Below are 14598 nucleotides of genomic sequence, written 5' to 3'. Positions count from 1 at the left end.
CACGCTTTCCCCCCCACCTATCAGGGGCTAGTCTCACATTGTAGGTAGGGCATTCCTGAATAAAAAGAGAGGAGTGTAAACAAGACCTTTAGTGTATTTTGGATTGCTGTAAGTCTGGATGCAATCCTCGCGAGAAAAGACTCAACATTCTGTCTCACTGGTTTTGTCTGCTGATCCTTTTGCTGAATCTGAACCTGACAGTATGCTTCTTCCTACTCCTTTTGGAGCATTCTTTGTGTTTGATTATTTTTTACCAGTTTGTTGGTTTATTGTTTGTTTGTTGTATGGACTTACATATGACACTTTAGTTAGTATGTTCGAAATAGATATCAATCAATTAATCAATCAATCCTTTTGCTTTTTAAACCCACATACAAATTTTGGTTTCTTTGTGTGTCTTTGGCATGTGGAGAAATTGACAATAAAGGTGACTTTGACTTTGATACAGCTCGACAGTGACTTAAATATAGCACTTTTTGTATTATTGATTGTATTTGATTTGTATTCATTTCCCTCCTCCTTTTATGTTTGAAATATGTTCTGAATAAAGACTCATCAACAGTTACGCATTCAAATAAATCATCGATTGTCATACGTTCAACAGCTCTGCATTTCAAGTCACAGCCAACAAACAGGCCCCTCCCCCCTCCCTCCTTGTAATTGCCTGCTACACCGTTAAAAACAACTAGCACGTCCCAAACATGGGTCCGAAGAAGGCACCAGCGGCTCCCCTCTCTTCGGTGGAGGAGGTCGATGATATTAAAAAGGCGTTGGACTTCCTCACTGAAGAAGTCTCTGCTGTCAGGCTGGAGCAGAAAGCTCTCCTTAAGCTGGTTGAGGAGGTTAAAGCTCTCCGCATCCAGAATGAGGAAAAGGAAAAGAGAATCACCTTCCTGGAAAGCAGGGTTGCCGACCTGGAGCAGTACACCAGAATTAACGATGTGATCATCAACATCAAAGCCCGGTCATACGCCCGGCCATTGGCCGCTGACGAGGGAGGTGAGCCCGGTGATCTGGATGTTAGCTCCACGGAGCGACAGGTGGCTACTTTCCTGCAGTCCAAGGGGATACAGCTGGACCGATACCAATGATCATCCTGCAGGACTCTAAGGTAAACGCCACTCACAACCATAACACACACCGAAAGAAGTCAAGCATGTACACTTGAAGACAACAGGAACATAACTCCGAGGATTAATGAACACGACAATCATTTCAATACACTGACCACAGTTCACTGGATATGGAACATGATATAGACCCGGATAACAACCTCTTCAACTCAACTAATTGACTCAGTGGAGGAAATGACTAACGCAATAGACCTAAAACAATATACAACTGGGATATTCATAGATCTAAGAAAGGCATTTGATGCAATAAATCATGAAATATTCTTCAATAAATTACGTCGCTATGGCGTCAGGGGGAAACCATTAGAGTGGATCAAGAGCTGTTGATGTTTGGACTTTACCTGTGGCGTCCCTCAGGGGTCAGTGTTGGGCCCTAAACTTTGTATGTTATATATAAATGATAGATGCAAGGCGTCACATATTTTGAAGATGGTTTTGTTTGCTGATGACACAAATATTTTTTGTTCTGGTAGTGATTTACACACCTTAACAAGACTAATAAATAATGACTTAAGCAAATTAAAGGTATGGTTGGACAGCAATAAATTATCCTTAAAGTCCCAGAGACATCTTTTTTTTCTTCTTCTTCCAATTAAAACGGAATTTGATAGAATGTATAAAGAGAACACATTTGCCGCATTGGAAATTAAAAATGGACATCGATTACTAAGAATAAAGCTAAAATGAAATGCCAGTTTATCGATCGGGTTCCGCACGCAGCCACACGTGTGGCGCCATGACTGTGACGTCACAAATTGTGCATCCGGATCTCAACAAACCCAAACAACATGGCGGATGATAGCGACAGCTCCGTCCGTCTCTAGCGGCAATATTAGCATCATTTTATCCGATTCAGAAACCTCTTTTGACGCAGAAACATTAAAGTTACTGTACTTTACATATAATGTTTCAAGGAAATAGACAAATAAATACCGGTGAAATAGTATTGGAAAACAAATTGCAAATATTAATAATAAAAGTCCATAACATTATGTAACATTAGTACCTTGAGTCTTGGTTTTGGTCTTTTTCCTGATGTTGGCTTGTACTTTTCTATTTACAAGTTTGGGTGTGTCTGTCTGGCTCACCTGTAATATATACAATGCATCACATTAATATCTGTAAAGTAGATTGCATATAAGTATTAACAAAACATTTGCACATAAATGATAAATATAGATATATTCTTATGCTATATGTTTAGTATAGTAATTTCTTTGTTATCTAACAATTATACATAATCTTGAGAAAACATCAGAAATTCCATACCTTAAACAGATCAATCTTAAACAGAATGCAACATATTTCAATTACATGTGCTTCATTGATTTTATACATTTATTCTTGTTGGAATGAGCCTTTACAAGACAGTTATTTTTTGATAATATTTTGGGCTGGAGAAGGTATTTTTCCAAGGGTAAAATTCCCCATTTGCTATAAGTGATTTATTTTACCCTTGTAGTACAAAATGTTGTACTTGTGTGGGTATTATTAGGTACCTAGGTCTCATAAATGGTTTTATAGCAGCCCGGCTGGGGGTGGGATGGAGGCAGGCAGGTGGGTTGTGCAGGCATGTCAAACCGCTACCGCTATCCATTAAAAGTTAAAACAAACCAAAATTGCAAAAAATTCAACAAAGGCAAAGCTCTCAAATCATATCTTTAACACTGCGCCTTTGAAAGATTTCACTGATAAAGGTGCATTATAAATGCTGTATTATTTTATAAGGGGGGGATTAGAAAATTTGAAGCAATTTCTGGGAATTTCTGTCTATTAAAATCCTGTCTCCAAGGACCATATCCAGTCTAAATTCCCAACTCTGGGAACTGAGAAGGATGTCTAAAAAATTCATAATATTCATTTATTAATTATTTCCTGATGAGTGATGTCTGCAAAATATTTATTTTTTTACTAGTATTATTCTTGGTACAGAGGCCTGACTTAAATTAGGCGAGGTCACGGTCATTGGTCTTGAAAAAATTGTTGGGACACAATCCTTTTTGAGCACTAGCTTGCACCGTGTACTTATGCCAAGTTTGTCTTATTTAGTCAAAGAAAAGAACAACATGTACTTTAAGTGCGGGGTAGTGCAATCGTCCACTTAGAGCACCCAACCTTTTTTTCATCCACCTCACACCTTTTCATTGAAAAAAAAAAAAATCTCGAGGCACACTATCACAATTCAAAAGAATCAATATGACAGGTTTACTGTTTTGGACTAGTGCCATAAATATTGTAATAAAAATCAACATGACCGGATTTTGTGTTTTAGACTAGCTCCATAAGTATTGCCACAATAAAATCAAAGTCACCGCACCAAGGTAGTTAAAGCGTCGCTATTATCAAAAGCACCCGGCAGCACAGATCTAAACTGAATGTGTGCCGACGCACCGCAACATGAAATCTCGCCAATTAGCCACGCATGTGCCATTAGGAAGTGGCTGACCAGGTCATGTGACCAGTGGTTTGGCTCTCCTGATCTGTAATTGATATTAGACAATTTCCCACGGCACAGCTGAACATCTCTCACGGCACACCAATGTGGTTGGGAAATACTAACTTAGAGAAGTTGACATTCAAAAGTTGTGGTGCGTAGTTTCATCCTCAAATTTCACCCAAAACCCCAACATGACATTTTTGTAAAAGTGTAGTAATCCCCCCCAAATACTTTAAGTAACAACCAAAAATTTATATATTAAAGCTTGGTGTACAATGTACACTGTACGTAATACCAGTGAGGCATATGCAGATATGATTTTGTCCACTTGGGGTCGCCATTCTCACGCTTAACAGTAGGATTGTGTCTGTGCTTGAATGCGTTTTTGGATTTTATTTCTACACGCTTTCAGCTGATCATAGCGAACATCTGTTCTTTAGAAGAAAGGCTGTCGCTCTCAAATAGCACCACCCTTCCTTCCCCTCTCTCTCTCTCTCTCTCTCTCTCTCTCTCTCTCTCTCTCTCTCTCTCTCTCTCTCTCTCTCTCTCTCTCTCTCTCTCTCTCTCTCTCTCTCTCTCTCTCAGTTGTTTTTTTCTCCCCTCTCTTAGGAGCTCCTGACTCTGGAAGCTTCGAATTCCGCCCTGGAAAAGGAAATCAAAGCGTTAAAAAAAGAGATCCGTCACTACAACAGCGCCCTGGAGCGCCACCGGCCCTTTTGTGTCCTCCGAGGTTCCGTGCAGGTGGACGCCCTCCAGACTTCCACGTCTGTCACCTCCAAAGCGGAGCTTGGTGAAAACCCTCATCCAATGCCCTCATCTGATTTAGTCCCTTCCTCCCTGTTTACACACGCTCCTCATTCGCTGTTTAGCAATGACGCCCACATAGAATTGCCCTCGTCCACCTTCTCCACGCTTCAGCCCGAAGACATCCTCTCAGTCACATCTGAAATGTTTCCCATTGAAGATCCAGGAGCGCCGCCGCTCGACCCGCATAAATACGAGAACGCTTTAATATCGGCGCAGACCAGCGGCGATGGGACCTCAAAGCCGAGTCAGATAACGCTCGAGTCCCTGCCGTGTTCGATTCCCGTTCCGCCCAACGCTCCAGATGGATTTTTCCCTTTAAACACACCTTTGGTGGAGCCGTACCCGGAAGAGCTGTCGCTGTCTAACTTCCTGGAGGAAAATGATTGGATTCTGAGTGCGGACAATAATCCCACCACTCTTTAAGGTAAAAAAAAAAAAAGGGCGTGGTGGTCTTTTTTTTGGCCCAAGTACCCGTGGAAACTACAGGATTATGACACGGGGCCTCTTTACTTTCACTTGTGTTCACTTGTGTTATTTCCTTTTTTCAGGGGGGGGGGGGGGGGACACATTCTATGTTCATTTGCATATTTATTTATTTAATCTCAATGAGTAACACTGGCTGTCAACTGATCCACTGATTTCACAGTTATTTTTGGGTGCAATTTTCGCAAAGCAGCTATCGTGACTGAACTAACTAAATGAAGAGTAATAAAAATGGCTTGATTAGAAATAATAGATTTCTGATGCTTCATTTTTAAAGGTAAGAGATAAGTGAGGATTTTCAAACTAGTTTCTGAGTAGGGTTTATAGTAGGCTTAAGGTTTCAGACTACAATTAGGGCTTCAAAGTAGGGTTTCGAACTAGGGTTGGAGTTTTAAATTCAGGCTTTCAAAGTAGCGTTTTAACTTACATTTAGAGTTTAAAATTAGGGTTTTCATTAGAATTATTTATTTTGTGGTAGAGGTCTTTTTGAAATATGCTGGGAACAATAAAAAAAAGTCATTGGCATTTCATTGCTTTAGAGATTTTTATTGTATGTGGTCAATGAATTCGGTAGCGCCCTCCAGTTTGAGACGCAGACTGACGCCATCTTGTGGTCACAAGTGGTTCTGTCATAGGACGTACGTATATTGTACATCATTACAAAACGTGGTAATTTTTTTTTGTAACTAACAAAAAGCTGTTCTGTACATGGTCGTTTTTTCAATCAAAAAACAGGAACAAGGTGATGTTTTTGTCATTTGTGATGTCATGATGACTTTGCTTTGAGGATTTGTCCCTGAACTAAGAACTGAACAAGTTCGTTAAGTATGGTTTCAAACTAGGGTTAGGGTTTTCAACTAGGGTTTCAAACTAGATTTAGGTTTTCAAAGTAGGGTTTCATACGAGGAACAGGGTTTCAAAGTAAGGTTTAAAGCTAGGGTTTAAAACTAGGGTTAGGGTTTTAAAGTAGGGTTTTAAAACTAGGTTTAGGGTTTCAAAGGAGGTTTTAAAACTAGGATTAGGGTTTCAAAGTAGGGCTTCATATTAGGGTTTGGTTTTCAAATTAGGGTTTCATACTAGGGTCAGGGTTTCAAAGTAGGGTTTAAAGTTAGTTTGAACCCTAGTTTGAAACCCTGGTTAAAAACCTTAACCCTAGTTTGAAACATTACTTTGAAACCCTAACCTTGTCAATTTTTAACTGTTTTATTTTTATTAATTTATTTTTGGCAAATTAAAAAGTGAGAACAGAGGAGGCAATCAGTGATTTGTAACAAAACTGGCCAAAGTTGAATCTTTCACCCAGCGCTCCACTATTCCACATGCAATATGGCGGCAAAGTTGACCAAAGTTCAGCAATCAAGCTGGGTTTACGGATATTTTCAATGATAAAAGCCCTCGACGGTCACGTGATTTCACGGAAAGCCAAACTTTAATTTACGTTGTAGTTACGCAGCCCACCAGGGGGCGGCGCTGTTTCAACTAGTGGTTTATTTATATATATATATAAAATAATAAACCACCAATTGATATATATATATATATATATATATATATATATATATATATATATATATATATATATATATATATATATATATATATATATATATATATATATATATATATATATATATATATATATATATTCAAGACGCACACGCACACAAGACAGTCGAGTGTACCAAGACACTCAGCCATCCCCACGCCCAGTTTATTAACATACTGAGTGACGTCATTGTCAGGCTGAACTCCGATTGGCTTAAGAGGGATGTAATGGAAACGCGTCCTGCGCTTCGCTGTTGTTCCGCGTTCGCCTCTCGGACGACGAGTCGCAACTTTGACCGAATACCCTGCTTGACGGAAATCGAAAAACAACTTGATGTTTACAATGAATTTACTTGCATTCTTTGTTTTGGCTGTGCAAATATACAGCGTGACGCCTGGTAAGTTGGACTTTTCGGTTTCTTATCCTAAAGATTGACGCTCTTGATTTGGAAGTGACGCAGTCATTGTTTATTGCTTTCGTTTTCGCCACTCGTCTGTTGCGTCGTTATTTTAAGTTCTTTCACCTGAACGCCCGTTTTGTCACAGTCATACGGGAATACATTGCTATTATTATAAATGTAATAAAGTTGGAAAACTTGAAAATGGCACAAATCAAAGTGTTGTGCCCCAGCATAAACATGCAATCGATGAAATATGGAAAAGCCGAGGAACAAGAATGAAATGTTGTACAGGTGGAGTCTTTGCAATTAATAATTAACATTTCACAGTCATGGCAATAAAATTGTGTCTAATCTTTCAGAAAAAAACATTGTATAGCCTCCTTACATTGTTATTTCGATAAGAGTCATCATGTCTCCGTAAATTATATAAGGCAGTTCTTTTGTTCACACAAGTGACATTTTTTTAGATGTTACCTGCTGACAGTTTCGACTGCGAGGAAGACTGGAGACGCAATCGAAACTGTCAGCTGGTAACATCTAAAAGTGTTTCACTTGTCTGAACAAAAGGATTGCCTCATATTATTAGTGGATTTTTTGTGTGCAAATTAAGGAGAATGGCAAAAGTTACATCATTCGATTTCTTTCATCAGCGGATGTCAGTCACTGCTGAGGGGCATCGAATATCTCGCTTAGGGTGTCACACTGAAATCGAACATATTAACAACTGAAAGAAAAAAACATAGGCAGGTTGTCAAATTGAAGTTTGACAAGTTTGTGCGGAAGAACGCGTTTCCAGAAACATGACATTTCCAATTTCAAGTGCTGCAAAGTTCCATCTGCAGGCAGAATCATTGAAAATATGAAGATTGATTTGATCATGTGTGTCAATTTTGTGTTTGTCTTCCAGTCATTCACACGCTCAATTATTTTATGACGGCCTCTCAAGTTGCAAAGCTACCAGAGTACTGGGAGGCCGCGTATGTTGACGGCGTTCAGATTCTGCACTTTGACAGCAACCACAGGAAAGCAAAAGCGAAACAAGACTGGGTGGACAAAATCACAGAAGATGATCCGCACTTCTGGGAGAGAGAGACGGCGGGCAGTATTCAAAATCAGCAGGTCTTCAAATTCAACATTGAAGTCGCTAAAAAGCGCTTCAACCAAACTGGAGGTTTGTTTACGTCCAACCTTCTGCTCGTCAAATGACACTTTTTTTGTCACTGCTGGCTTCTCTCTGATCATCGTCCTCGCTGAATCTTGTGCGCCATCCTTTCAGGTGTTCACATGCTTCAGAGGATGGGAGGCTGTGAATGGAATGACGAGACTGGGGAGGTTGATGGTTGGGAGCACCACAGTTACGATGGAGAAGACTTCATATCATTTGAGCTGAAGACGATGAGCTGGATCGCAGCACATCCGCAAGCTTTCATCACCAAACTCAAGTGGGACCAAGACGACGGGTACAATCAATACAAGACGAATTACCGTACTGAGGTGTGTCCATTTTGGTTGAAGAAGCACGTGAGCAACGGGAGGGACTTCCTGACCAGAACCGGTACACTGTCCTCTCACGCCTTCTCTGCGTCTTTCAAGCTCACACACAATGTCCATCTTTGACGCTCTTTCAAGTTGTTTCTTTTCCTCCATGCACATCCTCCACTCTTCTCTCCATCTTTGCGCGCAGAGCTTCCCAGGGTGTCTCTCCTGCAGAAGACGCCTTCCTCTCCAATCACCTGCCACGCCACGGGTTTCTACCCCAGGACGTCGGACCTCTTTTGGAGGAAGGACGGCGAGCAGATCCACGAGGACGTGGAGATGGGGGAGACCCTCCCCAACCACGACGGAACCTTCCAGACCACGGCCGACCTGAAAGTGGAGCTGACGCCCGCCGCGGAGGGCCGCTACGAATGCGTGTTCAAACTGGATGGCGTCCGGGAGGAGATGGTCACCAAGCTGTACGCCAAAAGCATCCTGAGCAACGCGCGCATCCAGGGTGAGCCACTCGTCGGACACGCTCGGTGTCACGCCGACAGTCGTTCACGTGTCTCGTTTCCTTGTGAAGAAGAGGAAGACAGGAAGAAGGCGGTGGCCATCGCTGTCCCGCTGGTGGTCCTGGCTTTGGTGGCGGTGGCGGTGGCCGTGGGGGTGTTCCTGGCCAAGCGTCCCAAAAGCCAACAAGGTGAACGACGACACAAATATTTGCTCCGTTTGTGGCAATTACTAATCTCCTCTCGCTTCTCTTCCATTTCAGCCATTTACGCTCCAGCTTGTAAGTGAGAAGTTTTGCTCTTCCTGTTTTGAAAAAAAATGCCAATGCCTTGAACGTATTTTCTTTTATGCTCCCTCAGCCAGCACCTCATCTTCTGAGAAGGATTGAATGAATCCCACTAAGGTTGAAGGGGATGTCTTCTTTTTTTGGGTGCCACGCTTGATTGAATCATCACATTCCAACTGTATGAAATATTTGGAAATGTTTCTTATTTCAAATTGAAGTGCAACAGTTTTTCAAGTGCAGTGAATTCTAATTGTATTTACTTCACTAGTTCTTCCAAATACCGCTAGAGAGAGCCAACATACCACAAGTGATACCCGCATCACTGCTTTTTTTTAATTGCTTTTTGTTCAGTGAGCTACTGATGAATTTAATATATATTGCACCTCACTGTTTCTCTAAAAGTTGGATGTGTTTACTGCTGAATTGTTAAGCTACTGTGTGTGCGCCTCTTGGCGGCGTTACATCAACACCCCGCGTCAAACGGCCGCTGTCTGCTTGTGAGTCACGTGCAACCCATCAATCAAAGTCTAAACCAGTGGTTCTTAACCAAGTTCTAAACTGATCCTAGGGGTTCGGTGAGTCGGTTTCAGGGGTTCGGCAGGTCCTCCACTGAGGAGGTCCCAAAACACCTGATTTATAAATTCGTGATAACGCATATCTGAACTAGTTTCGCAAAGGCAACAGTAAAAGTCACACTGATTTGGAGGGATGTCATTTGTTGTTCTTTGAACAAGGTGCTGGTCATGCACGGCTCATTTTATGCACCAGTAAAAAACATCTATGTCTTGAATTTGAATTTATTCATTTTTTTCGCTAAAGAGGGGTTCGGTGAATGCGCCTATGAAACTGGTGGGGTGTGGTACCTCCAACAAGGTTAAAAACCACTGGTCGAAACAGTTCAAGTCACTACGACTTGCTTGCAGCCGCATGCTCTCGTCGGTCCTCGCGATTTCTTTTGGGCTTTTGAACGTTGCTGTGTCACGCATGTTTTGATCGTTTGGGCCCCAGGTTTCCTTCATATACAGACGCTTGCTTTTTTTTTTCAATTCGATTGTTTTTTTTTCCAATCTTCCAATTTTGTGTTTTGGCGTAGGCGGTTTTACAGGGTGGCAAGGAAGGGCAGTTGCCACCTTCAGCAAATGTCTTGCCATCCCGGTTGCCAGCCCAATCTACAATGAATGTTAAATTCAATTACATGTTCTTTGGTCTCATCTGATTTCACTGTCTTCTGCGCTGAAAATTTTTGCTACCTAAGTAGAGTGGAATATGGACCACCAGTACCTTTTAAGAAGCCATGGAGACCTGCATTTGGCCCCATAGCCCAAAACGTGACATGTCAACCTGCTGCTCATTTGACTTTTTTTGCAAGCAGCCCTTATGTGACAAAAGGTTGTTCCTCTTTTTTGCTCGCTTCCCCTCTTTCCCATCCCGAATCAAATCAAAGTGGTGTCAAAAGTCTGGACCAAGGTGGCCAAAATAATATCGTGTTCCCTCAGTCAAAGACGTGCACACGTATAGAACGTCTCCGCAGGAACGCGCTCTTCCAAGGGTGCGTTGCTCACGAAGGTGGGGGCCGAGCAGCAGCAGGCAGACGAGCGAGCGAGTGGCGGTCACTTGTCTTGAGCGGAGCTAATGCGTGCACCACGATCTCTGGTGGGCTTCCGAAGCCATGATGACTCCGCCGGCTGCTCGCCTGGCGCTGATCCTTCTGTCTTGCCTTGTATGGATGTTGTACAGCTGCGGACGGTGAGTACGTCAAACAAAATGTCCAACTTTGCGATTGTTCTAATCTTGATGATAACTTTGGAAGAACGCATGTTGTTTCGGATGGCAGCTGCTGGTTTAAAAATTCGACCGACTCAGGAAGCAGGGTGAATTTGTCTTAACTATGGGTTGTTGTGGCATTTTAGACGTTTTTTTGTACAAACTGGACTGTTCTGCGCAAAAGAGTTCGGTTCGATTTTTTTTTACCCAACTTCGGTCCACTTTTTGACCCAAATTGAGTTGTTTTAAAGTTGATGTGACAGCGCTTGTTCTTGTGCACGTAAATGTTGTGTTTTCCTTTGAGTTATCTGAGTCTTTTTTTTTACCTGTTTTTTTTGTACCTCTTTAACAAGCTGACAGTGATTGCGAGACACAATGGCACATTCGAACCCGACTCCCCCCTCCCTTCCCTAAATGCGCACGGAAATTCTAGAGAACGAAGTAAACCGAATCTGAAAAAGAGTCCATAAAGGAAGTGATAGAAAAGAAGAAAATGATTGTAATTGTCAAATATGAACATGCAAGAACCCCAATCAATATCTAAGGGAGAATGAAATATTTTTCTCCTCACATACTGCATTGGAAATGTGCAAATTTTGTACTTAATAGTAATGACGATGCCCGGTCTGCAACTAAAGTCGTTTATTCAATGTGGCGATAAGCATATAAGTGATCAAATAATCATTTTGATAGTGATGTACTATGTACGAATGCTCAAATGCTCAGTCCGTCCGCATCCTGCCGCTGGAGAATCGTCCAGAATTTGGCCTCCGCTTCGACATCTTGGGATGTCCACATGAGGGTGAGCAACGCAATCAGCGGCCGCTTTGGTTGCCCAAAACAACAACCCCAAACATGCCACAAACTCTCGCCTTTTGTTCGACAGATAAGACCACCTGTGCCAGAACGTTCAACAGCCTCCGCATCACCGATTGGATGACGTGAGTCACACCTGACACGATGTTTCATGACCATGACCACCTGTCGTCAATTTCCCAACATGTACCTTCTGCAGCTTCTACTGTCCACCAGGCTGTGCCAAATACTTTGTCGCTGGAACATTGGTGTACTCTGCGGTACGTGATTGCCTGACCCACTGGTTGAGGTCTTGGATGAGATTGCAACTTTGTGTAAATGCAGGACTCGCACATCTGCGCGGCCGCCATTCACGCTGGAGTCATTCAGAACAACATCGGAGGAGATTGTATTGTGATGAGAGTTCCCAGGCAGCACGTTTACTTGGGCTCCACCGAGAACGGGATCACCTCCGGAGAGTGAGTGGCCAACTTTCACAGAAAACTCCCCTGAGGAACCACCAGCTAATTATCGCTTTCCTATCTGCAGTTTGAACAACCCACTGGGTGTGTCTTATACCTTTGCGGACGGGGGTGAGTTCCAAAACCAGTTGTTTACCTCACGCTAACTGTCATGACGACTACAACTCACACGGGGTCTCTCCTGCAGAGCCCAGATGCGCAGCGCCTGACTGGGAGGAGTTTGCCGGTTTCTGCTACAAAACATTTGAGGGCAAAAAGAACTGGGCTGATGCGCAACAGGTGTGTCGTGGTTTCGGTGCCGAACTGGTGTCCATCCGCAGCGAGATGGAGCAGGCCTCAGTGAAAAATGTCTCCCACCTTGGTGCGCATCCCGACCGTTAATTAACAGTCCCCGTCGACATCTGAGAACCGGATGAGAGCTCTGTTCCCTCCCATCAGAAACCAGCGACATGTGGACCGGACTGAACGACCTGGCGCTTCCCGGCACGTTGGTGTGGTCGGACTGCCGCGCGGTGACCTTCACCCACTGGGCCGCGGGAGAACCCATCCAGCGCGTCGGCCTCGACCAACACTGCGTGGCTGTGTTACGGCAGGTGCGTCCTCCAATGAGCATTAGGAAGAAGAAGAGCTTTGCGCTCCACTGAAATGGATCGTTTTCTTTCAGACTGGAAGATGGAAGCGAATGTCCTGCGCCCAAGTCAACAGCTTCATGTGCAAAATGCCCACAGCGCATTTTCCAATTGCTGTGTCAGTTTCCAACGGCCCAAGAGCCCAGGGAGAAGATTGACAATGCAAGCAAGTCATCATCAAAGATGGAGAATTTAATGCCCTTCCTACTCTGCTCGTAATAAATCGTATTCCCATTGTAACAAAAAAGCACAAAAACATAATGGAGTGTCCGTGTTATTCCCTCGCCAGGAGACGCAACACATTCACTGACTGATCTGTTGATGCACGGGAAGGCAGTTCACCCATTAACTCGTTCGCGACCGGGAAAGTCAGGATTCGTTCCCTCGCTGATCACGTTCACGCGATGAACTGGAAATGCAATTCACGACTCGTTCGTGAACGGGAAGTTACGTCATTCTTCTTCGTTTTGATTTACGACGTGGTGGGACCAGCTTCACTGCGCATTACTGACACCTACTGGTCATATGAACTGAAAAAAGAACGAATCACTTTAGGACAGGGGTGTCCAAGTCCAGTCCTCGAGGGCCGCATTCCTCCATGTTTTCCAAGTTTCCCTCGTTAAACACACCTGATTCAATGATCAGGCTCATGCAGAACGTGAGGATGAACTGATCATTTGAATCAGGTGTGTTTAACGAGGGAAACTTGGAAAACATGGAGGAATGCCGCCCTCGAGGACTGGACTTGGACACCCCTGCCTTACGCTGAGTGCCAAAAGTCCCAATGATCGTGAGCAGCAGGGGGGGGAGCCCCATTTCAACCCCTTACACTGAGTGCCAAGCAGGGAAGAAATGGGTACCATTGTTATAGTCACTGGTATGACTCGGCAGGGGTTTGAACCCACCACCTCCCAATCTCAGGGCGGACACTCTCCTCTTCGGCCACTGAGCTGGTAAACACTTGTATCGTAGTATAACACTTATAGTCGTTTTTAAATAACGTGTATACCTATATACGCCTAAATATTGTTATCCAATATATCGACTGCAATTTCACATTAGATTGCTGGTTTGAAATTTGCTTTTAATATTATTATTTTTAATAAACATTTATGTTAAAACTTGTCTGGCGTCTTATTCATTGTTTTTATATTCGCCAATTAAAACATAAAAATCAGACATTTGGTCAACTGCTTTATATGACAATATGTGTAGGTACACTACACGAGGTTAAAAAAAAAAGAGAATAAATAAATAAAGGGTTAATTGCACAGCAAAAGCATTTCCTCGCACCTGGGATCGATCCAAACTCTTGCCGGAGAAGAGCCCGAGTCACTAACCAGTCGGCTATTTCGACCGGCAGCCTACAATAGCTAGCACTGTTTTGTACGAGCGATGTGTTCACTCAAAATATTTGTTCACCAAATCGTTCGCTAGACTTTCTTATTTATTTATTTTATTTTTTATAGTAGTTTTTAAATAACGTGTATACCTATGTACGCCTAAATATTGTTATCCAATATATCTACTGCAATTTCACATTAGATTGCTGGTTTGAAATTTGCTTTTAATATTATTATTTTTAATAAACATTTATGTTAAAACTTGTCTGGTGTTTTATTCCTTGTTTCTTTATTCGCCAATTAAAACATAAAAATCAGCTTAACAATATGTGTAGGTACACCTTCAATAGGTTCACTACACAAGGTTTAAAATAAATAAATAAACAAAGGGTTAATAGCACAACAAAGTAATTTTTCCGCACCTGGGATCGAACCAATTTCTTATCGAGCAAGAGCCCGAGTCATTAACCAGTCGGGTATTTCGACCGGCAGTCTACAATTGCT

The 14598-nt window shown here is 42.6% G+C and overlaps 3 protein-coding genes across 5 annotated transcripts; all 3 read left to right on the top strand.

Moving 5' to 3' along the window:
* Window positions 1-205: 205 nt before the first annotated feature.
* Window positions 206-5602, top strand: LOC125976694 (uncharacterized). The gene is made up of 2 exons (XM_049732510.2): window positions 206-1111; window positions 4180-5602. The coding sequence occupies exons 1-2, from the start codon at window positions 1088-1090 to the stop codon at window positions 4798-4800; spliced, it is 645 nt and encodes a 214-aa protein (XP_049588467.1). The 5' UTR covers window positions 206-1087; the 3' UTR covers window positions 4801-5602.
* Window positions 5603-6632: 1030 nt separating this feature from the next.
* On the top strand, window positions 6633-10282 carry LOC125976424 (BOLA class I histocompatibility antigen, alpha chain BL3-6-like). 2 transcript variants are annotated; one of them, XM_049732442.2, is made up of 7 exons: window positions 6633-6803; window positions 7714-7977; window positions 8083-8361; window positions 8491-8799; window positions 8872-8985; window positions 9058-9075; window positions 9155-10282. In XM_049732442.2, the coding sequence occupies exons 1-7, from the start codon at window positions 6740-6742 to the stop codon at window positions 9181-9183; spliced, it is 1077 nt and encodes a 358-aa protein (XP_049588399.1). In that variant the 5' UTR covers window positions 6633-6739; the 3' UTR covers window positions 9184-10282. The 2 variants fall into 2 exon arrangements, with proteins under 2 accessions (XP_049588399.1, XP_049588397.1); XM_049732440.2 differs by having other exon boundaries at window positions 8869-8985.
* A 154-nt stretch (window positions 10283-10436) lies between these two features.
* On the top strand, window positions 10437-13876 carry LOC125976640 (brevican core protein). Of its 2 annotated transcripts, XM_049732461.1 has the most exons (8): window positions 10437-11647; window positions 11732-11786; window positions 11861-11921; window positions 11986-12119; window positions 12190-12233; window positions 12310-12483; window positions 12561-12715; window positions 12787-13876. In XM_049732461.1, the coding sequence occupies exons 1-8, from the start codon at window positions 11548-11550 to the stop codon at window positions 12907-12909; spliced, it is 846 nt and encodes a 281-aa protein (XP_049588418.1). In that variant the 5' UTR covers window positions 10437-11547; the 3' UTR covers window positions 12910-13876. The 2 variants fall into 2 exon arrangements, with proteins under 2 accessions (XP_049588418.1, XP_049588417.1); XM_049732460.1 differs by having other exon boundaries at window positions 10437-11786.
* Window positions 13877-14598: the final 722 nt, after the last annotated feature.

The sequence above is a fragment of the Syngnathus scovelli genome, chromosome 1 (genome assembly GCF_024217435.2).
Source record: "Syngnathus scovelli strain Florida chromosome 1, RoL_Ssco_1.2, whole genome shotgun sequence".
NCBI classification, from domain to species: domain Eukaryota; kingdom Metazoa; phylum Chordata; class Actinopteri; order Syngnathiformes; family Syngnathidae; genus Syngnathus; species Syngnathus scovelli.
Note: the sequence above shows the minus strand (reverse complement) of the source record. Positions and strands in the feature narration are given on the sequence as shown.